The sequence below is a fragment of the Nothobranchius furzeri genome, chromosome 12 (genome assembly GCF_043380555.1).
Source record: "Nothobranchius furzeri strain GRZ-AD chromosome 12, NfurGRZ-RIMD1, whole genome shotgun sequence".
Lineage (NCBI taxonomy): Eukaryota > Metazoa > Chordata > Actinopteri > Cyprinodontiformes > Nothobranchiidae > Nothobranchius > Nothobranchius furzeri.
In genome coordinates, this window is record NC_091752.1 from 21,576,044 (window position 1) to 21,592,068 (window position 16,025).

At 44.0% G+C, this 16,025-nt stretch overlaps 1 protein-coding gene across 4 annotated transcripts in view; it reads right to left on the reverse strand.

Moving 5' to 3' along the window:
* Positions 1–16,025, reverse strand: part of slit1a (slit homolog 1a (Drosophila)) — a 100,574-nt gene that overhangs the window by 20,240 nt on the left and 64,309 nt on the right. For 2 of the 4 annotated variants that reach the window (XM_070542413.1, XM_070542411.1), the window contains exons 9-15: positions 10,248–10,395; positions 5,194–5,265; positions 2,402–2,473; positions 2,241–2,312; positions 1,916–2,059; positions 1,536–1,699; positions 368–391 (exon numbers count right to left, since the gene is read on the reverse strand). In XM_070542413.1, coding sequence (XP_070398514.1) covers positions 368–391; positions 1,536–1,699; positions 1,916–2,059; positions 2,241–2,312; positions 2,402–2,473; positions 5,194–5,265; positions 10,248–10,395 — 696 coding nt within the window. The remainder of the gene's footprint in view (positions 1–367; positions 392–1,535; positions 1,700–1,915; positions 2,060–2,240; positions 2,313–2,401; positions 2,474–5,193; positions 5,266–10,247; positions 10,396–16,025) is intronic. The other 2 variants (XM_070542414.1, XM_070542412.1) reach the window with 1 other exon arrangement.

The following is a 16,025-nucleotide window of genomic DNA, read 5'->3' on the forward strand; positions in this document are numbered from 1 at the left end:
CTGAGACGGTCAGGAAAACGGAGCGGGGATGAAGCATATGCTCTTGCAACATCATAAGGATTCACACATCCTATTGCCACAGTCACTCAGTCAGCTTTTCATGTGATCATCGGTTGCCACTGGCAACAGGGACTTTACCAAATTTTACCAGTAAATGCTCTGCCTGGTTTCCTGCAGACCTTTTCCTATGAAATTCACACCAGGATAGAAAAGAAAGGTTCCAATTTGGAAAAAGAAATGTAAGTAGGACATGTTAGAAAGAAATTCTCCACACAACTTTTGATTTCTTTGCAAAGTTGCTTTCGTCCCAGACTCAGAAAAAAAAAACAATCTTAGTTATAGAGGCATGAGAATGAGAGCCACTCACCTGGGATGACGTACTGCTCTTTGGCTGTGATGGAGGAAACAAAGAGGGACGGATGTCAGTGAGGTCAGTCGGGCGTGCATAGCTGTGGCATTGCTATGCATCACAACAGTCATATATATAAAACATATATATGACAGCAGAGCAAACAGAGAAGCCCCTGGCTGTCTCTGTTCATGACATTAATGGAGATGTGGACACAAAGTGGGCAATCTTAGCTGTTGCTACAACATGAAAAGCGAGAAGGAAGGAGGGAGATGGTGAGCATGAAAAAAAAAGAAACTAAAACACAGCTTCAGTCACACGTGTGAGGCTGTGAGAAGTCCTAAACCTTCAGAGGTCCATGAAGGTCAGAGGGCGCAGACAGGTGAGGGAGAATGAAGGCTACCGAAGGGTGATTGATGAAGATGTGAAACCAGATTTAGAGTCCCTCTTTTGTTCGGCCAAAGTTTTTCTCCTGTTGCGTTTTTGACCGGGGGGTAGCAGCTCAAAAAGCTAAAGCCCCCAAAAACATTCAGCTAGGAACGATCAGCCGGTAAACCGTCTAAATCGTAGTGAAAGGACAAACGCAGGAATTCCAGGAACTCAAACCCCTTCCAGAGAGAAAAGAGGAGAGAGGAGACGAGAGGAGGGGAGAGACAAAATGAGACAAGTGAGAGAAGAGGAGAGAAAATGGGAGAAGAGAAGAGAATAAAAAAAGAGGAGAGAGGAGAGGAGAGAATACAACAGAAGAGAAGAGGAGAGGAGAGAAAATGGGAGAAGAGAAAAAAGAGGAGAGAAGAGAGAAGACAACAGGAGAAAAGAGGAGGGGAGGAGAAGAGAAGAGGAGAGGAGAGAAAACGAGAGAAGAGAAAAAAAGAGGAGGGGAGGAGAGATAAGAAAATGAGAAGAGAAGAAAAACGAGGAGAGAGAGAGAGAGAGAGAGGGGAGAGGAGACAAAATGAGGGGAGATGAGAGGAGAAGAGGAGTGGAGTGGAGAGGAGGGGAAACAAAATGAGAGAAGACAAGAAAAAAGAGGAGAGATGAGAAGAGAAAAGAGCAGAGGAGAGAGAAGAGATGAGAGGGGGAGGAGAGAGGAAAGGAGAGAAAGGAGAGGAGAGAAAATGAGAGGAGAAGAGTAGACAGAAGCCCAACAGAGGAATCTCAGAGACATTTAGAGACACCATCCTACCAGAGCAGCGGAACTTTTTGCTTTTGATTTGTCCGATACGCTTGTTGGCGAGGCGGCGTGGACTGGCGCAGCGGGCACCGCTGGTCTCAATGGGGTTGGAGCGCAGGTAGTCAGCCAGCCACTTCAGATTACAGTCACAGATGAACGGGTTCTGGGCCAGGTGACTGGAGGGGTGGATCAGGAGGAAACGGTTAGGGTAGAAGTCAGCAAACAAAAGCAAGTTTTGTCTGGAGTCAGTATCACAACTTTTAAAGGGTAACAAGCAGAATGACTAATGTTTCAGTATAAATGTGTGACTAGCACTTCCTGTGCCATCACCACGGACCTGTGAGTAAACAACTCCTGCACTGCCTCATGTTTTATGTTCGTGTGCGACTCACAGGGTCTGTATGGCTCTCAGTGAAGTGAAGGTGCCCTTGGCGAGGGTTTGGATCTTGTTATCGTACAGCGATAGCAGCGAGAGATTCTGCAGGTCCTGGAAGGCGTTGGCACGAACGCAGTGAATCTTATTGGCATTCAGCAGCCTAACAGACATGGAGAAAAAAAGAGCAGGCAGAAGGATGCGAGGGAGGGATGCAGCTTGTCAGAAGTTCTTTATGAAATATTTCGTTATATATCGAAAGAGAAAGAAGTTTATTTGAAAGTCATTCCTGGTATTGGATACGTCTGGAGAGCATCAGCAAAGCAGGGGAGTTTTCCACTTACAGCAGTTGTAAGGCGTAGAGGCCGTCAAACACCCCCTTGGGCAGGTCGGTGATCTTATTTCCATACAGCACGCTGAGAAATCACAACGCAGGATTGAGACGCAATAAATAACCAACAAATGAGCGGCTTTCTGTGAACAAACTCAGCTCTGGGTCACTCACAGGGAGTTGAGCGAGCGCAGACCCTGGAAGGCATCCGGAGCTATCTCTGAGATCTGGTTGTTGCTCAGGTCTCTGCATCAGAGAGGGATTAAACATTAAACCAGGAGTTTTTGGGGGTGAAATGTCTTTCTTATCCTCCTTCCAAGTGAGGAGGAAGCAGATGTGCTAGAGGAAGACGAGTCCCTGCTCTCCTTCACATTTTATGCTGCATCTCTTCCAGGGAGCCTCGGAGCCAATCTAAACATTTACTTGCATTATTTGTGGCCTATCAAGCGATCTTCCAGTGCGGTGTGTGAGTGTGTGAGTAAGAATTTGACACATGGCTGGAATCCAGAGCAAAACACAGCAGACTGCCTCGAAACATAGCTGATGTTAACAGGATCCGCAGGCCTCTCCCCACAGGATAACCACTAAGCCTGTGTGCCCAGGAGCTGGTGTGTGTGTGTGTGTGTGTGAGTGAACACAAAAGTAAATGAAGAACAGTGGGACAGAAAGAGAAAATGACAGATGGAGAAAGAGGCTTAATGGAGTATGAGGACCCAACTCCAGACGACTGGATACCTTTGAAGGAAAATCATCTGTGGTGAAGAAGAGGGATATTTTCTCATTTGGGGGTAACGGTTAAATAAGTAGACATTTGTCTTCTTGAAAAGGACCGAGGTTTCCTGGAAATTAAAGCGAAGACTGGAGGCCAACGAATGCACTGGTGTGTGTCTGTAAACGCAGACACTGGAGTGTTTGTGTAAACGTCGGTGTGTGAGGGCCTAAAGGGGTGGTTCATGTGTAGGTCAGTCGCACGTTGGGAATATCAGACATGAGGCCTGCTGAGGCGATGCATCAATAGAAATTAGCTTTATAATCAAAGAAGACTCTAGAATGATGACAACCACTAAGTTTCGTGCAGATCCATTTAACCAGTTAAGCAGTATAATGTCGTGCTATTTATAGCGCCCCCTATTGTTTAATCAAGGTGAAAATCAAGACATACACTTGTCCAGTGAGTGTCCAGCTGAGTCAACACGGACGTGCAGTTAGCGACTGGTGTTGCTAAATGTGGATCTGACAGCTCTGCCATTAGTAGCAGGTTGTTTGTTTGAAGGAACAGATGGATTCTACTTGTTTGGATTAAAAATGAAGTTGGCTCATCAGGGGCTTTTCTGGTCGCGGTCTCCTTGGGGTCCCTGTGCTCTGGGGCAGCTCCTGGATCTCTGAGACTTGGAGCTCCTTCCATCTCCTATGCATCTTTAGGGGACAGATCTGTGGCCCCTCACACTCTCTATTGGACGCTCCTATAGAGAAACCTTACATAAACAAGCGCGTGTACACACACAGGTGCTCACATGGTGCTCTCATAAGTATGGACTTGGGCACATTCAACACATGTCTTAAGGCTGTGGTTGGCACTAAATGCACTGTAATTTATTATCGTGATTGTTCAGTTAAACAATGTTGATTATATATTTCCTCATCAGGTTGACGCAGTGATAGTTTGCTCCTGTTGTATTGTTGTGTGTCCCTTTTCTTTTCTTTTTTTCTCCTTCTGCAGACTCTTGTTCATCAGTGATTGTTTATTTTTGTGGACCCCCCCCCCCCCCCCTTTGTCGCTTCCTTTCTCTTTCACCTCTGTCTCCATGTCTGGTTGGAAATGAAACGTATCTGTGCGTGTTTTAACACCTTAATCTAACATCTGAAATGTCTCCTCAGCCTTCCTTAGTGTCTACAGGAGTGGGTTTATCACTAAATCAAACAAATCAGCTGTGTTCACGATCTAAAACATGCAGGGAATGTGCTGGAAGCCGACTGCAGCGCCAGGCATTTCAGCTCCATCTTTTCTAAGTCCAACAGGTGGCGGCCCGCCAGTCTGAAGATGCAAGTGCGATACTCTGGCCACAGAGGGCGGTGGGGGTCTGAGTGACGTTTTAACCCTGTAAAGGGCCATTATAGCACATACTGGATCCAGTAAAGTATTTAAATATCAAAATGTTGCATAGTATATGAATTTAAGCCAAGAAATACGTTGGAAATGTGTCATCAAGCTGGATAAAATGCATTTACAAAAGTTAGGAATAATGCAAAAAAAATGAAAAATAAAAACAGGACATTTGATTCGAATAGGCGAAGAGGACCAAAATATTTAGAAATATACAAAATAGCCACAGTTTAGTGAGAATTTGGAAATATTCTTTGATAGTACCCTGCACCTATGGTAAGATTTCTGCCTTTTCCTGATGCACCTGACCTCTTCTTCTCACTGACCCTGAAGCTGAAGGATAAAACATGTAGAAATCCTCGATGAAGGGCTGAGAAACTCCCTGACCTTCGGGTGGCTCCTCCATCCCCCTGCTGCTGCTACGTAAGTAGGAAAGGCCTGGTGGTGTTGGAGGTTTGGCATAGACTGGTGCTGGCGTTGTGACTGGACAGCTGGCTCGGTGGGTGAAAAACCACTCAGTCTCAACCACCAGATTGTCGCTGTTCACTCCCAGAGAGAAGGAAAGCCTCATTCCAGCTCTCTCCGTCCCCTCATCTCCCTCCCAGCCAGCAGACTGGACGCAGTGTTAGCCAGGGGAATACCGGTGGGCAGACGTGGAAAAACGAGAGTTGCTGTTTTGCATGTGTAGAATCTGAGCGCCTGTCTTCTATGCCACCTCGAGGCTGAGAACAAGTCTATGTTCTTAAAAGGCAGACCAAATAAATACTGCGTGCTGCCCGGAAGTGGTACGAGAAAACTGCAAATTGTTGCTTCTTTTTCCAGACTCAGTTCCTGGTCCTCGTTTGCGTGATGCTGTACTTACATCCTGCGGAGTTTCTTGTAGGGAGAGAAGGCTCCGGGAGGAACAGACTTAATCCCGTTCTGCTCCAGACGTCTGGGAAGGAGAAGAGAGGAGATGTGAAACCATTAGTTAACCAAACAACATCGTTCTCCATGGCAACAGGGCTGAGTGATCACATCTGACCCCTGGTGATTGGCCTGATTATATTAGCGGTGATCTATTTCACAGTTGTAATTGGTCCAGGCATGTTGGAGTCATAACATCCACAGAACCAATAAACACTCTGAATGCTAAAGTGCTGCAGAACAGAACCGGAGGGGGAAAGGGCTTTGTCTCGCTTTGTGCGAGGGTGTTCAGGCCTGCAGCTAAAAGTCGTATTTCTTCCTGATTTAACATTTACAGTTTCCAGCACTTAAGCTCTCATATGAGATCATGAAATCAATAATGATCTCACTCGTTTATTATTTTTTTTGTGAAAGTTGCTGTTATCCTCTGGGTGTCTGCAAAGTATCCACTGAAACCTTTGCAACGGGGCTAAAATATGACTTCTCCGAGTTTACCTCTTCCTGTGAGCCGGTGGAGCAAGGCTAACAACAGAGGAGTCTGACAAAGCTCACTGTGAAACAGCCGTCAAAGCATGACATTAATACGCTGACAAACATGTTTTCGGTCATCTAAAACAGATCAGAAACAGGCTCTAATCGGCGTCACATGGTCCCAGGGAAACTGAATTCCCCAAACTCCATTAGTGTGGGCATGCGTGTGTGTTTCAGGCTGCTGAACAAATCCCTGCTGTAGCTGGTAGAGGGCTGTTTATCTGCAGGTCAGTTCACAGCTTTTAAAACTGTCCTTACCGAGGCTTAGCAGGGCCCAGAGGAAGCCAGCTGCAGGCCTGTCTGGTTGCTCTACCACTCTGCCTCCCTGCAGGGGGACAGGCTGTACGCTAAAAGTCATCGGCCCGCATGAACTGCGGCTGGCTAGCGGCTACATCCCCATCTAAACACCATTAAGTCGCTATTTGTCACCGCAGAAGAAATGAGAACTATTCCAAAATTTGCATAACTCCTTAAACTGGCGACGGATTTAACCACCACCTTCTTAAGAGTTTGAATTCTTGGCACAGAAGCGTTTCCACAGGATTTAATTAGTCACTTGGAGGCATTTCAGATGCCTTTTAGGCCTCATTACTTTATTTATGTCATTCATGGGGGGTAAATGTTTTGTTAAACACCAGCCACAGCCATTCGACTGTTTTCAGCTTCCAAATCTTCTCAATCAAGTATCGTCCCGCTTCAAAGATGCACTTACAGAGCGATACGGGAGTGCAATTGACATTCTTTGGATAACAGTGATTGTAGACCGCAGATTCCTGCGGTGGACTTGGTCTCCATGTGTGTGTGTGTGTGTGTGTGTGTGTGTGTGTGAGTGTGTGTTTGCAGTGGAGTGACAGCTATGTGGTTCCTCTGGCCTCACCATGCAGCAGAGTGCTGGGCCAAGTGGTTTTAGCGCCTTCTCTCATCGACCAGTCTGTCTAACTGGTCCGAACCGGTTTGGCACCATGCATGTAGTTTGAACATGTTTCAGTGTCAGTGTACTTATGTGCCTACGTGCTGTGGTACTCTGGGAGTATTGACATAGGGTACAGCAAAATCCTCCGAGCCAAACACAACACACACACACACACACACACACACACACACACACACACACACACACACACACACACACACACACACACACACACACACCACACACACACACACACACACACACACACACACACACACACACACACACACACACACACACACACACACACACACACACCACACACACACACACACACACACACACACCACACACACACACACACACACACACACACATTTGTCTTGCTACACGAATGTTTCCTATGCTGCACCTTCTGCACTGTAACTGCTCACCCTTGACCTTTGCCTTTTATCTGATTCTTAAATTAGAGTTTAGTTTGTGTATTTTAACGGTGCTGTCACGTTGATCTTAATGTTTGTGCTCTTCTCGCTAATGGAAAGCTCATCCAGTGGCCTCTGTGTGAAATGTTCTACACAAATAAAGTTGCCTTGCCTACACTTTTGAGGACCAGTCATTGACCTCAAATCATTTTAGTGACTGCTTCTTACCTCACCCTAACCACCGGTCTAGTCCTAAAACTAGTCTTAAAGCTGAGCCAGCCAGGCTTGAGCAGTGAAACGTTTGCCTTCTCGCTTCTCCTGTGACCTTATGGATGTGTCTACAGACCAGGTATTAAACGCAACCATGATTCATATTTGAATTTGATCATTTTTGATAGTTTGACTCAAGTTGTGAGAGAACTAATAGGTTTTTGAAATAAAATAACGTGCTACGTTTGTTATCATCAGGTATCTAGCTACTCTCATACATTTTCATGAGGCTTTGTGCTGTTTGCATTCGCCTTGCTGAAGGATGAGGCAAGACTGACACGTCAGCGTGAGTACAGAACATCACGGAACGACGTGCTTTCACACCTGCAGCCTGAAGCGGTACCGGCCAGAACCCCTTCAAAATAAAAGGAACTGCAACCTCTACATGCAATTGTGCCAAAAAGTACTAGATGCAATTGTATCATCAGGAGATAAAAAACCTGATTATAAATAAAAAAAACTGTTTTTGTAGCAAAAATTGTACGCAACTTTGACTAAACTTAACCAGATTTTCCCCAAGTTGGGACAAGGTCAAATGTCCTATAATGATAACGTTATAGGTGAAATCTAAAAATCACGCACACACACACACACACACACACACACACACACACACACACACACACACACACACACACACACACACACACACACACACACACACACACACACACACACGCACACACATGCACACACACACACACACACACACACACACACGCACGCACGCACGCACGCGCGCGCGCACACACGCACACGCACACGCACACACGCACACACACACACACACACACACACACACACACACACACACACACACACACACACACACACACACACGCACACACAGCCTGACAACATTTTAATTGTTGCTCCTTGCAGATCAATACATGTACTGTATAAGACTTAATCCTCACAATGATCGAAGAAGCTCCTCTGTGCATTCGCCAAGAAAAAATAAACATTTTCCCAAAGTCATCTGAAGACAGAAAAATCAATGGTTCCCATTCAGTTTGACTACAGGAACAACAAGTGTGGGTGAGAGAGAGAGAGAGAAATAGTATTTGTGTCAATCCAATCAATGTTCTTCATCCTTTTCATCAGTATCTGCAAGGTTTTCATTAAGGGAGACACATTCCGCCTTTGGGTGTTGAACCCGTGTGTGCCGGCGTCAGACGCGATAGCAGCACCGTGGCGGCGTAGATAAAAGGCAAAGGGAAAGTTTTATGGCAGGGCTTGTCGTTACAGACAGAGACTTCGATGCATAATAATCTGTTGTGGTAATGTTTAGGTTAACTGGATCTCCCTCTCACAAGAAAGGAGAAAAGAAACCACCTCAGAACCTCTCAGTCATAAACACGACACTCATTAGTGTAGAGGTAGAGCAGAGGGCTTTCATTTCTCAGATTTGTATATAATGAGAGCCGTGTGTGTGTGTGTGTGTGTGTTTCCCAGTCCCTCATTAACGAAGCATTAAGCCAGTCGTGATATACAATCAAACTGCTACGCTGTAATTGAAAATGATTTTATAATGAACTTCAAGCACAGATCTGACCTGCTGCACCAAGCTACAGAATGGACCCCCCACCCCAACACTTTCCTTTTTATTATTTTTTTATTGGGAATGCACCTCCATGAACTCGCCCGCGGTGATTTGGCAAGCCGAGAAAGACGGAGAGGGAGAGAGAAATATTGGGGGGAGAAAAAGAACAGTAAAAGTGTCATAAGAATTTAACCTGTGAGGCAGAAGTTCTGCCGGGCGGGACCGGAGGAATGCATGAGATACGAGTGAATCCCTCTGGAGTTGTAAAAGATGAATCAGAACATTGTAGAGTTTATAAGCAGGACACGTTTTAGCACCAGTTATCTCTGAAGGGCAGGGACGTTTTAAAATGTCTGAACTCATCTGCAGCGCACAGAGAGTCCAGTGTCTGTGAAAAAACGTGTGGGAAAGCTGTGGGTCGTCTGCACGTTCAGGTCTCTGGACTCGTAGGTAACATCGGCGTTTTTAATATCCAACTAGTCGAGTACGAAGGCACGTAAAACCCTGAAAAACTGCACCTTGGGTATTTATATTTTATGTTTCCTAGCTCGTCACAAAGAATGATGCTGAATTATTAACTTTCCGAGAATCAAAGTGAAGGGCTTGTGATTATTCTGACATAATTTTAAACGTCTCGGTCAGTCAAGCGCGAACGTCAAGTTTAGATGAAAAATTCAGCACATCAATGTAGAGGAAATGGGTCAGGGTTGTCGGGGAACATGGGATCAGTGACTTCCCCGCTGGCTGGGTATTTATAAACAGACTCCATGGGGAGGAGGAGACCTAGAAACGTGCTGTCCTCAGAGCTGCACTCTTTTAGAAAAAGAAAACACGTAAGGCGACTGCTGTCGTACGTCTTTTTCACGTTTATCACATTGTTGCCGCACCATTTCAGAGATACTTCTGCCTGTGGTAAGCAACCTCACATAAAGAGAGTAAAAGACTTGTATGAAAAGTCTACCCGTGCATTCCTGGGAATTACAGTAAAGCATGGGGGCCGTGAAGAGTTGATGCCCAGACAGATGTTGGAGGACCGATAAACTGAAGGGGGGGGGTGTTAGCAGAGTGTTTTACGGCCTTCTGAGCCGATAAGAACACGCAACCTTCGTCTACAATCAGTTAAAAACCTTATCATGAGTTTGATGCCCTGTGAGAAAGAACAAAACAAGTAAAAGTAGAAATTTTTACACTTTTGTTTTTACATTGAAAAGGACTTATTTTTGAACTGTTATCAATGCAACAGGTAGGAGGAGCCAAATGCAATGTTTTATAAAAGCTTGGTCTAAATGAGGTGACGCCACAACATCAACAAAAGCAGGATTTGTGCTCACATCTCAGCCATGTTGTCGGGTAAATTGGCCGGGATGGCAGTCAGACCTTTCCCTCTGCAGTCCACAATGTTGTTGCTGCAAGTACACATGGCGGGACACGAGCCTCCACCAGTAATGCACGGCTGCAGGCTGGAGGAGTCCTGGTGGCCTGTAGAGGGGGAAAAAGGTTATTTTCTTATGTCACTCTGTTTTAAATCTAGAGAAACATCTTTTCTTTTAGATCTTCCAGCTGAAAATGCTACGAGATATTCCCCTACTATGATAGGACCTCCTCCATGCTTTAGTGATGGAGTAGTGATAAACTTTTCCATATTTGGCACAAACCACAAAGCATTGTAGCAGTTTAACGACTCTGTTGGTCCTTATCAACATACAAATGTTGAAAAGTGTTTTGTTTTAGTTTCCTAGCACAGCTCTCTTCTCTTTGGTGTGAGAAAGAAAGCATTTCGCTCCATGTTGTAAATCTAAGTTTTTTTTTTGTTAATTCACGTTACGTCAACACTGGAAAATAAATGGATGAGTCACCCCATTTCTCAGCTTTGTGTTTGTGAAATTTAAATTATGAACACAGAGCCAAGACTTGAGTCCAAAAGACGTTTATTGAAATATTTTATTAGCCTATATTTCTCATTGTTCAACAATATTTGACACATTATTATAAAATAAGCCTAAAGACCCTAAAATTTTTTTTTTTTTGCAATTACTTGAAAATATTCCTAATTAGTTTTTTTTTATTATCATTATTTAAGTCCATTCAGTTCATTTCTATAGTTCCAAATAATGACAAGAGTCGTCTCAAGGTACTTCACAAAGTAAAACATTCCAGTTGAGTTCAATTCATTCTGCCAGTTAGGTCAAAGTTTCTTTTATGAGAAACCCAGCAGACTGCATCGAGTCACTGACCTGTGTCAGCAATCCCCATACTAAGCAAGCATGTAGCGACGGTGGAGAGGAAATATAGATGTGTGAATAATGCAACAGGTGTGTGAGCATTAATGGATTTTGATGCTGCAAGATGACAACACACACAATTAATGTTCTACGGTTCGGGCTGTCATTAACCCTGTAGTAATTTAAGGCTGAACTGCAGTCTTAACATCAAGACAAAAGAAAAACTTCAGTCTAAAGCTGTAACATTTTTGCAGATCAGTAGGAAGAAACTGGGTTATCTATCAAAGAGGTGTCATGGTGCACGTAGAGGAGAGGGGAATATGTGGAAAGGGAAAGCCTCCCAATAAAATCCACTGATCTCTCCTGAAAAATTTCTCCTGAGTCTGTGATCTCCAGGAGGAATTGATGCCAGTCTGCACATTCAGCGTAACCCCCCCCCCCCCCCCCCCCAACACACACACACACCTTCCCACTTCCATCCATTTATTCAAAACTCTTTTATCATTTGCATACGGAGCACACGGCTCATCATGCTGTCTCTAGATACCTGTTCAAATAGCTACGGCTCTGTCAGCGGTGTGGTGAGGAGCAGGCGCCTGCGATGCCAGTGCAGCAGTTTCTGACGAGGCTGCTCTAGATGTGTGTGTGTGTGTGTGTGTGTGTGTGTGTGTAAAAGTCTAACCCAGATAAAATGAATAAAACAGACTTTTAAATGGCCTCATTTACACAGCATTACTAATCTGAGTTTCAGACCATGAATATTTAATTACCTTCCCATCTATCGCTCAGCTTGTGTCAGAAAATGTTGGCGGGAGGAAAAAGGGATGGAGGGGGTGGGCGAGAACAGAGATTCAGGAAGTGATGCTGAGAGTCAGTGACAGAGAAAGCGTGGCGAGCAAAACTCCCAATGCCCAGACGAACACAGATCCCCACAAAAGGTATTGCTCAACCAGATATCATTTTCCTGATCATTTCTGATCAGTTATCTGAAATCTTTGACAGATTAAAGAATCAAACAGCCAACGACTTTTAAAGAGTGAGTCCAAACTGGTTCCGTTTGTCAACCCGCGTGATCCGAGGTCGTGTGATCCCAGATGGCGGAGCTTTGACAGATCTGGGATCGGGTGGCGGGCAGAGAAAAACTCCTGTCTGATCCAACATGGCACATTTGACAGTTCTGGGATCAGGGAGAGTGCAGTGCACAGCTGGAGCGGCCTTAACAGTGACAGTTCCCTGACAGGTATGCTTGAGGTGAGGCTGTTTGATGTTCGCTCCTCCTTTATTTTTCCCACCGCCGCTTCCCTTGTTATCTCTTCCCCATCTATCACCTCTACCACTCCATCCTCGTCCCATTTGCTCTATTTTTATATCCTTCTCCACTTTTCTTGCAGGTTTCCCTCTTCGACATGCTCTATCACACTCCATTTAGCTCCTTTGTTTTTCAACCTCTCTGTCACCGTAACATATTGTCTTTTGTCCATTAGCTGTGAGTCCATACATTTAACCTCACTCCATTGCATGTTTCTCATAATTTCAAAATAATAGCACTTGTTTCCCACCATCCGTCTTGCCTCACCCTTTTTATGAAGCCATTTCTTCCCCATTTTCCCCAAAATGTAGTTTCTTTTTTCATTCAACCTCAACGTGATTTATTACAAGTTACTGATATAAAACATAATATTTTTACTTCATTTACCCAGGAGCGGTATTACACTACCATAATCTGTCATTTTCTGTCATATAACTGGAACAAGTAGCTTCCCATATTGGGTTACGTTTGCTGTTAACCATCATAGGTTTGAAGGAGAGTTTATGAGTAAATGATTATCTCAATAAAATCTCAGCATTAAGGAAAAAGTAGCTTAACTTTAATCCGGAGTCATTGGATTATGACTGATTATGACACATGTTTGCTTTGATGATTTAGTTAGATATGCAAAAATTATGTTTTTTTTTTTTTGGAAGATCTTAATGCCAAATTTGGAAATAGAATATTAGCTTAAATTTTTTTTCATGCCTCTTAACAACATTTTAACACAGTCTAGCTAAAATATACTGTGGAGATTTAAAAGAAAGAAATAAAAAATAAATAATGAAAGTGGTTCTCTCACATTTGTCTAAAATCCTGCACCAATAACACGTTTCAGAGCGAAAGCAACTTCTGGAACCACAGCGCTTCCCTGGGCCCTCCATTCATTGCACACTCAGGGCACCATTGGTGTGAGAGGTTCTCTGCTCAATAATAATCATAAACTTCAACTTTAGGACAAACTACCAGAGTCCCAAAAAGAAAAACACCGTTAACAACGAAAGACGTTTGGACCGAAAAAACAGTGACTGGTGCTTAACGCTATCTCTCTTCTGGCATCGCAGGTCTCTGTGTCTCAGTGAAGATACCCGAAGGGAGGGGTGAGTGTTCTGTGACCGTGTTTGCGTTCAAAACTAACTTGTTCTGTAGATTTGTTACAACAGCTTTAAAGGTATGATATGTAAGAATGAAGTAAGATCGACATCCTGTGGGTAAATTTGGTTCCTGCAGCCCATTTTCAAACCAAAACGAGTGACAGTCTCTCTACCGTTCCGTTGAGTTGTTTGTAATGAAAAAGTAGATAAAGATTTTTTTTGAGCCGACTATTTGTTTTTAATTCATCAGTTGGCACTGTTAGCTTAACGTTAGCCTCTAGCCTGTTCCACTCAATATTAGAATAAAAGAAAAAGATGTTGTGGCTTCATAGGAGTACAAGAAATAACTTCTGGGTCGCTCCTGGCAGAGCATCTTTACAAAACATTTCTGCTGGTCGGTGTCGAATTACGAAGGCCGATGCTGCAGCTTTAGCTGGCGCAGACTATGCAACCCCGAGGGCTCACAGATTGTAAATGAGACTGCATCCCTCTTTGACTTTTTTGAAAGGAGAAAAACTGACTACACAGGAAGTCCGTTTCAGTGCAACCTTCCTTCCAGCAGGATTGAAATATTAGACTCTTGTGATTATGTCATTATAAAATTCTTAACTTGTAGTACCTTTAAAGTCACAGTGTGTAGTTTTTTACATTTTCCACCTGGATTTAACAATTTTTAAATCAAGTTGTATTCATTTTTTCCACAGAAAGTTAGAGAAAACACTCAAAACATGTTTAAAAAATACTCATTGAAAGAAGACAAATTTTTTGTCTGAAATCCTTTTTTCTCAAACTAGTTGATGGCAAATAAAAAACTAATTATTTTTTTAAAATTGCTGGGACTGTGGAGGGATTTCGTCATATTTTGCTTCCACAGATAACTCAGTGTTCCCTGTTTCCATTCTCCCACCACAAGCATCAGCAGCACGTCTCTCTTGTCCCGCTTTCTCTTTTCCAACACAACACCACCCTGCCCCAAATCCCCCACAGGTGGCCTCGACTGGTCACAGCTCAAACTGAACACACACAAACACACTCTGTTTGTCTGGTTGTCAAAAAGGAAAAAAAAAAAAAATACTTATTTATTTGTGTGTGCCAGAGAATCCATGAGACCTTCACTGGGAGTTCAACTTTTGGTCGCTCAACCTCCCAAAAACATATCCAAGTCTAACTAGGCAGTTTAGGTCTTGCTCAAAAAGAAAATCAATTAATGTTATTTTTTTATCACCTTTCCTTATAAATGCATATAAAAGTCATTCATCTGTGAGGCACCTGATCCAGCTGCACATGGATGGAAGCTGCAAATACGACCCTCTTTCGATATGAGACATTTAAGTTCTGTGTCCCACTATAAACCAAATTATTTCTGCTCCAACTTTTGTATCTGGAATCGTTACACTCCCACGCTTTGGGTCTCTTTCCCTGGACGATGAATACTTAATGATCTGTGCTGTCACGGTGTATGGCTGCGTAAAACCCACAACCCATGGAGGGAGCAGGAGACGCACACAGAGAGGTACAAACACACACCAAACGTAGACACAAACACCCCCTCGCAGCTGGCGTTACGAGTGGGATGGCCTTGTGGGGAGTGGAGGTTCTCATGCTGTTTTTCCATTGTTCCGATGCGATAACCCAAACACACACCACCATACTCCCACGTGCACATGCACTCTTTCACACGCACTCGTTGCAAAAGAGAAACACTGTCTCAAATAAAATCCTTGTGAGTGGAAATAAACAATGACGACCAAGGAGAGGGGTTGTGCTGAGAGTCGGGGCAACCTGGGCTCCAGCTGTGGGAATTTTTCCAGCATCCTTCCAACTCAGTGGGATACATTAGGCTGCCTAGGAGCAAGGCAGTTGTCAGGTGGCTGCCAGGTGAATACACACGGATACAATAACACACGGGGGAGCAGTAGGCAGACCAACATGCTACTGACAGCCAACTGTTCGATGATGTGCTGTTAAAGGTGTGGTTCACTCAATTAATCAATACATTTACAGTGATCTGTAACAGAAATGAATGCCTTGTAAGCCGTTCTCTGGGTGCAAAACACCCTGGCGCACCAGTTTCAGGATCTAGAAGATTGCCAGATTAGTTGAAAGCTTCAGAAGGCAGGATTTGGAGTCTTACTTCATGATATTTGGATACGTTGCATCTGATTGGCTTACAGAAACGCGACTCAACTACTGACTGTTTTCTCTGCAACACTGGTGTTTTCCACAGATACCCAAGCCTGGAGGATTTCTGCTATGTGGTAGAGTTGATAATGCTAACAGTTAGCTTCTACTAGCCCAGACGTCCTCTGCTGTTTCCTGGACGCTAAGCCAACAGCGTGAATGCTAAGTGACAGTGTGAAAAGCTAATGTAGGAGACTGTTTTCGTGTTCAGCCTGCATGAAAACCTCAGAGTGGCCAACGATAATCAGAAATAATCATTTCAAATGGATTTTCAGTGAAGTACACCTTGAGAAATGTTGTGAA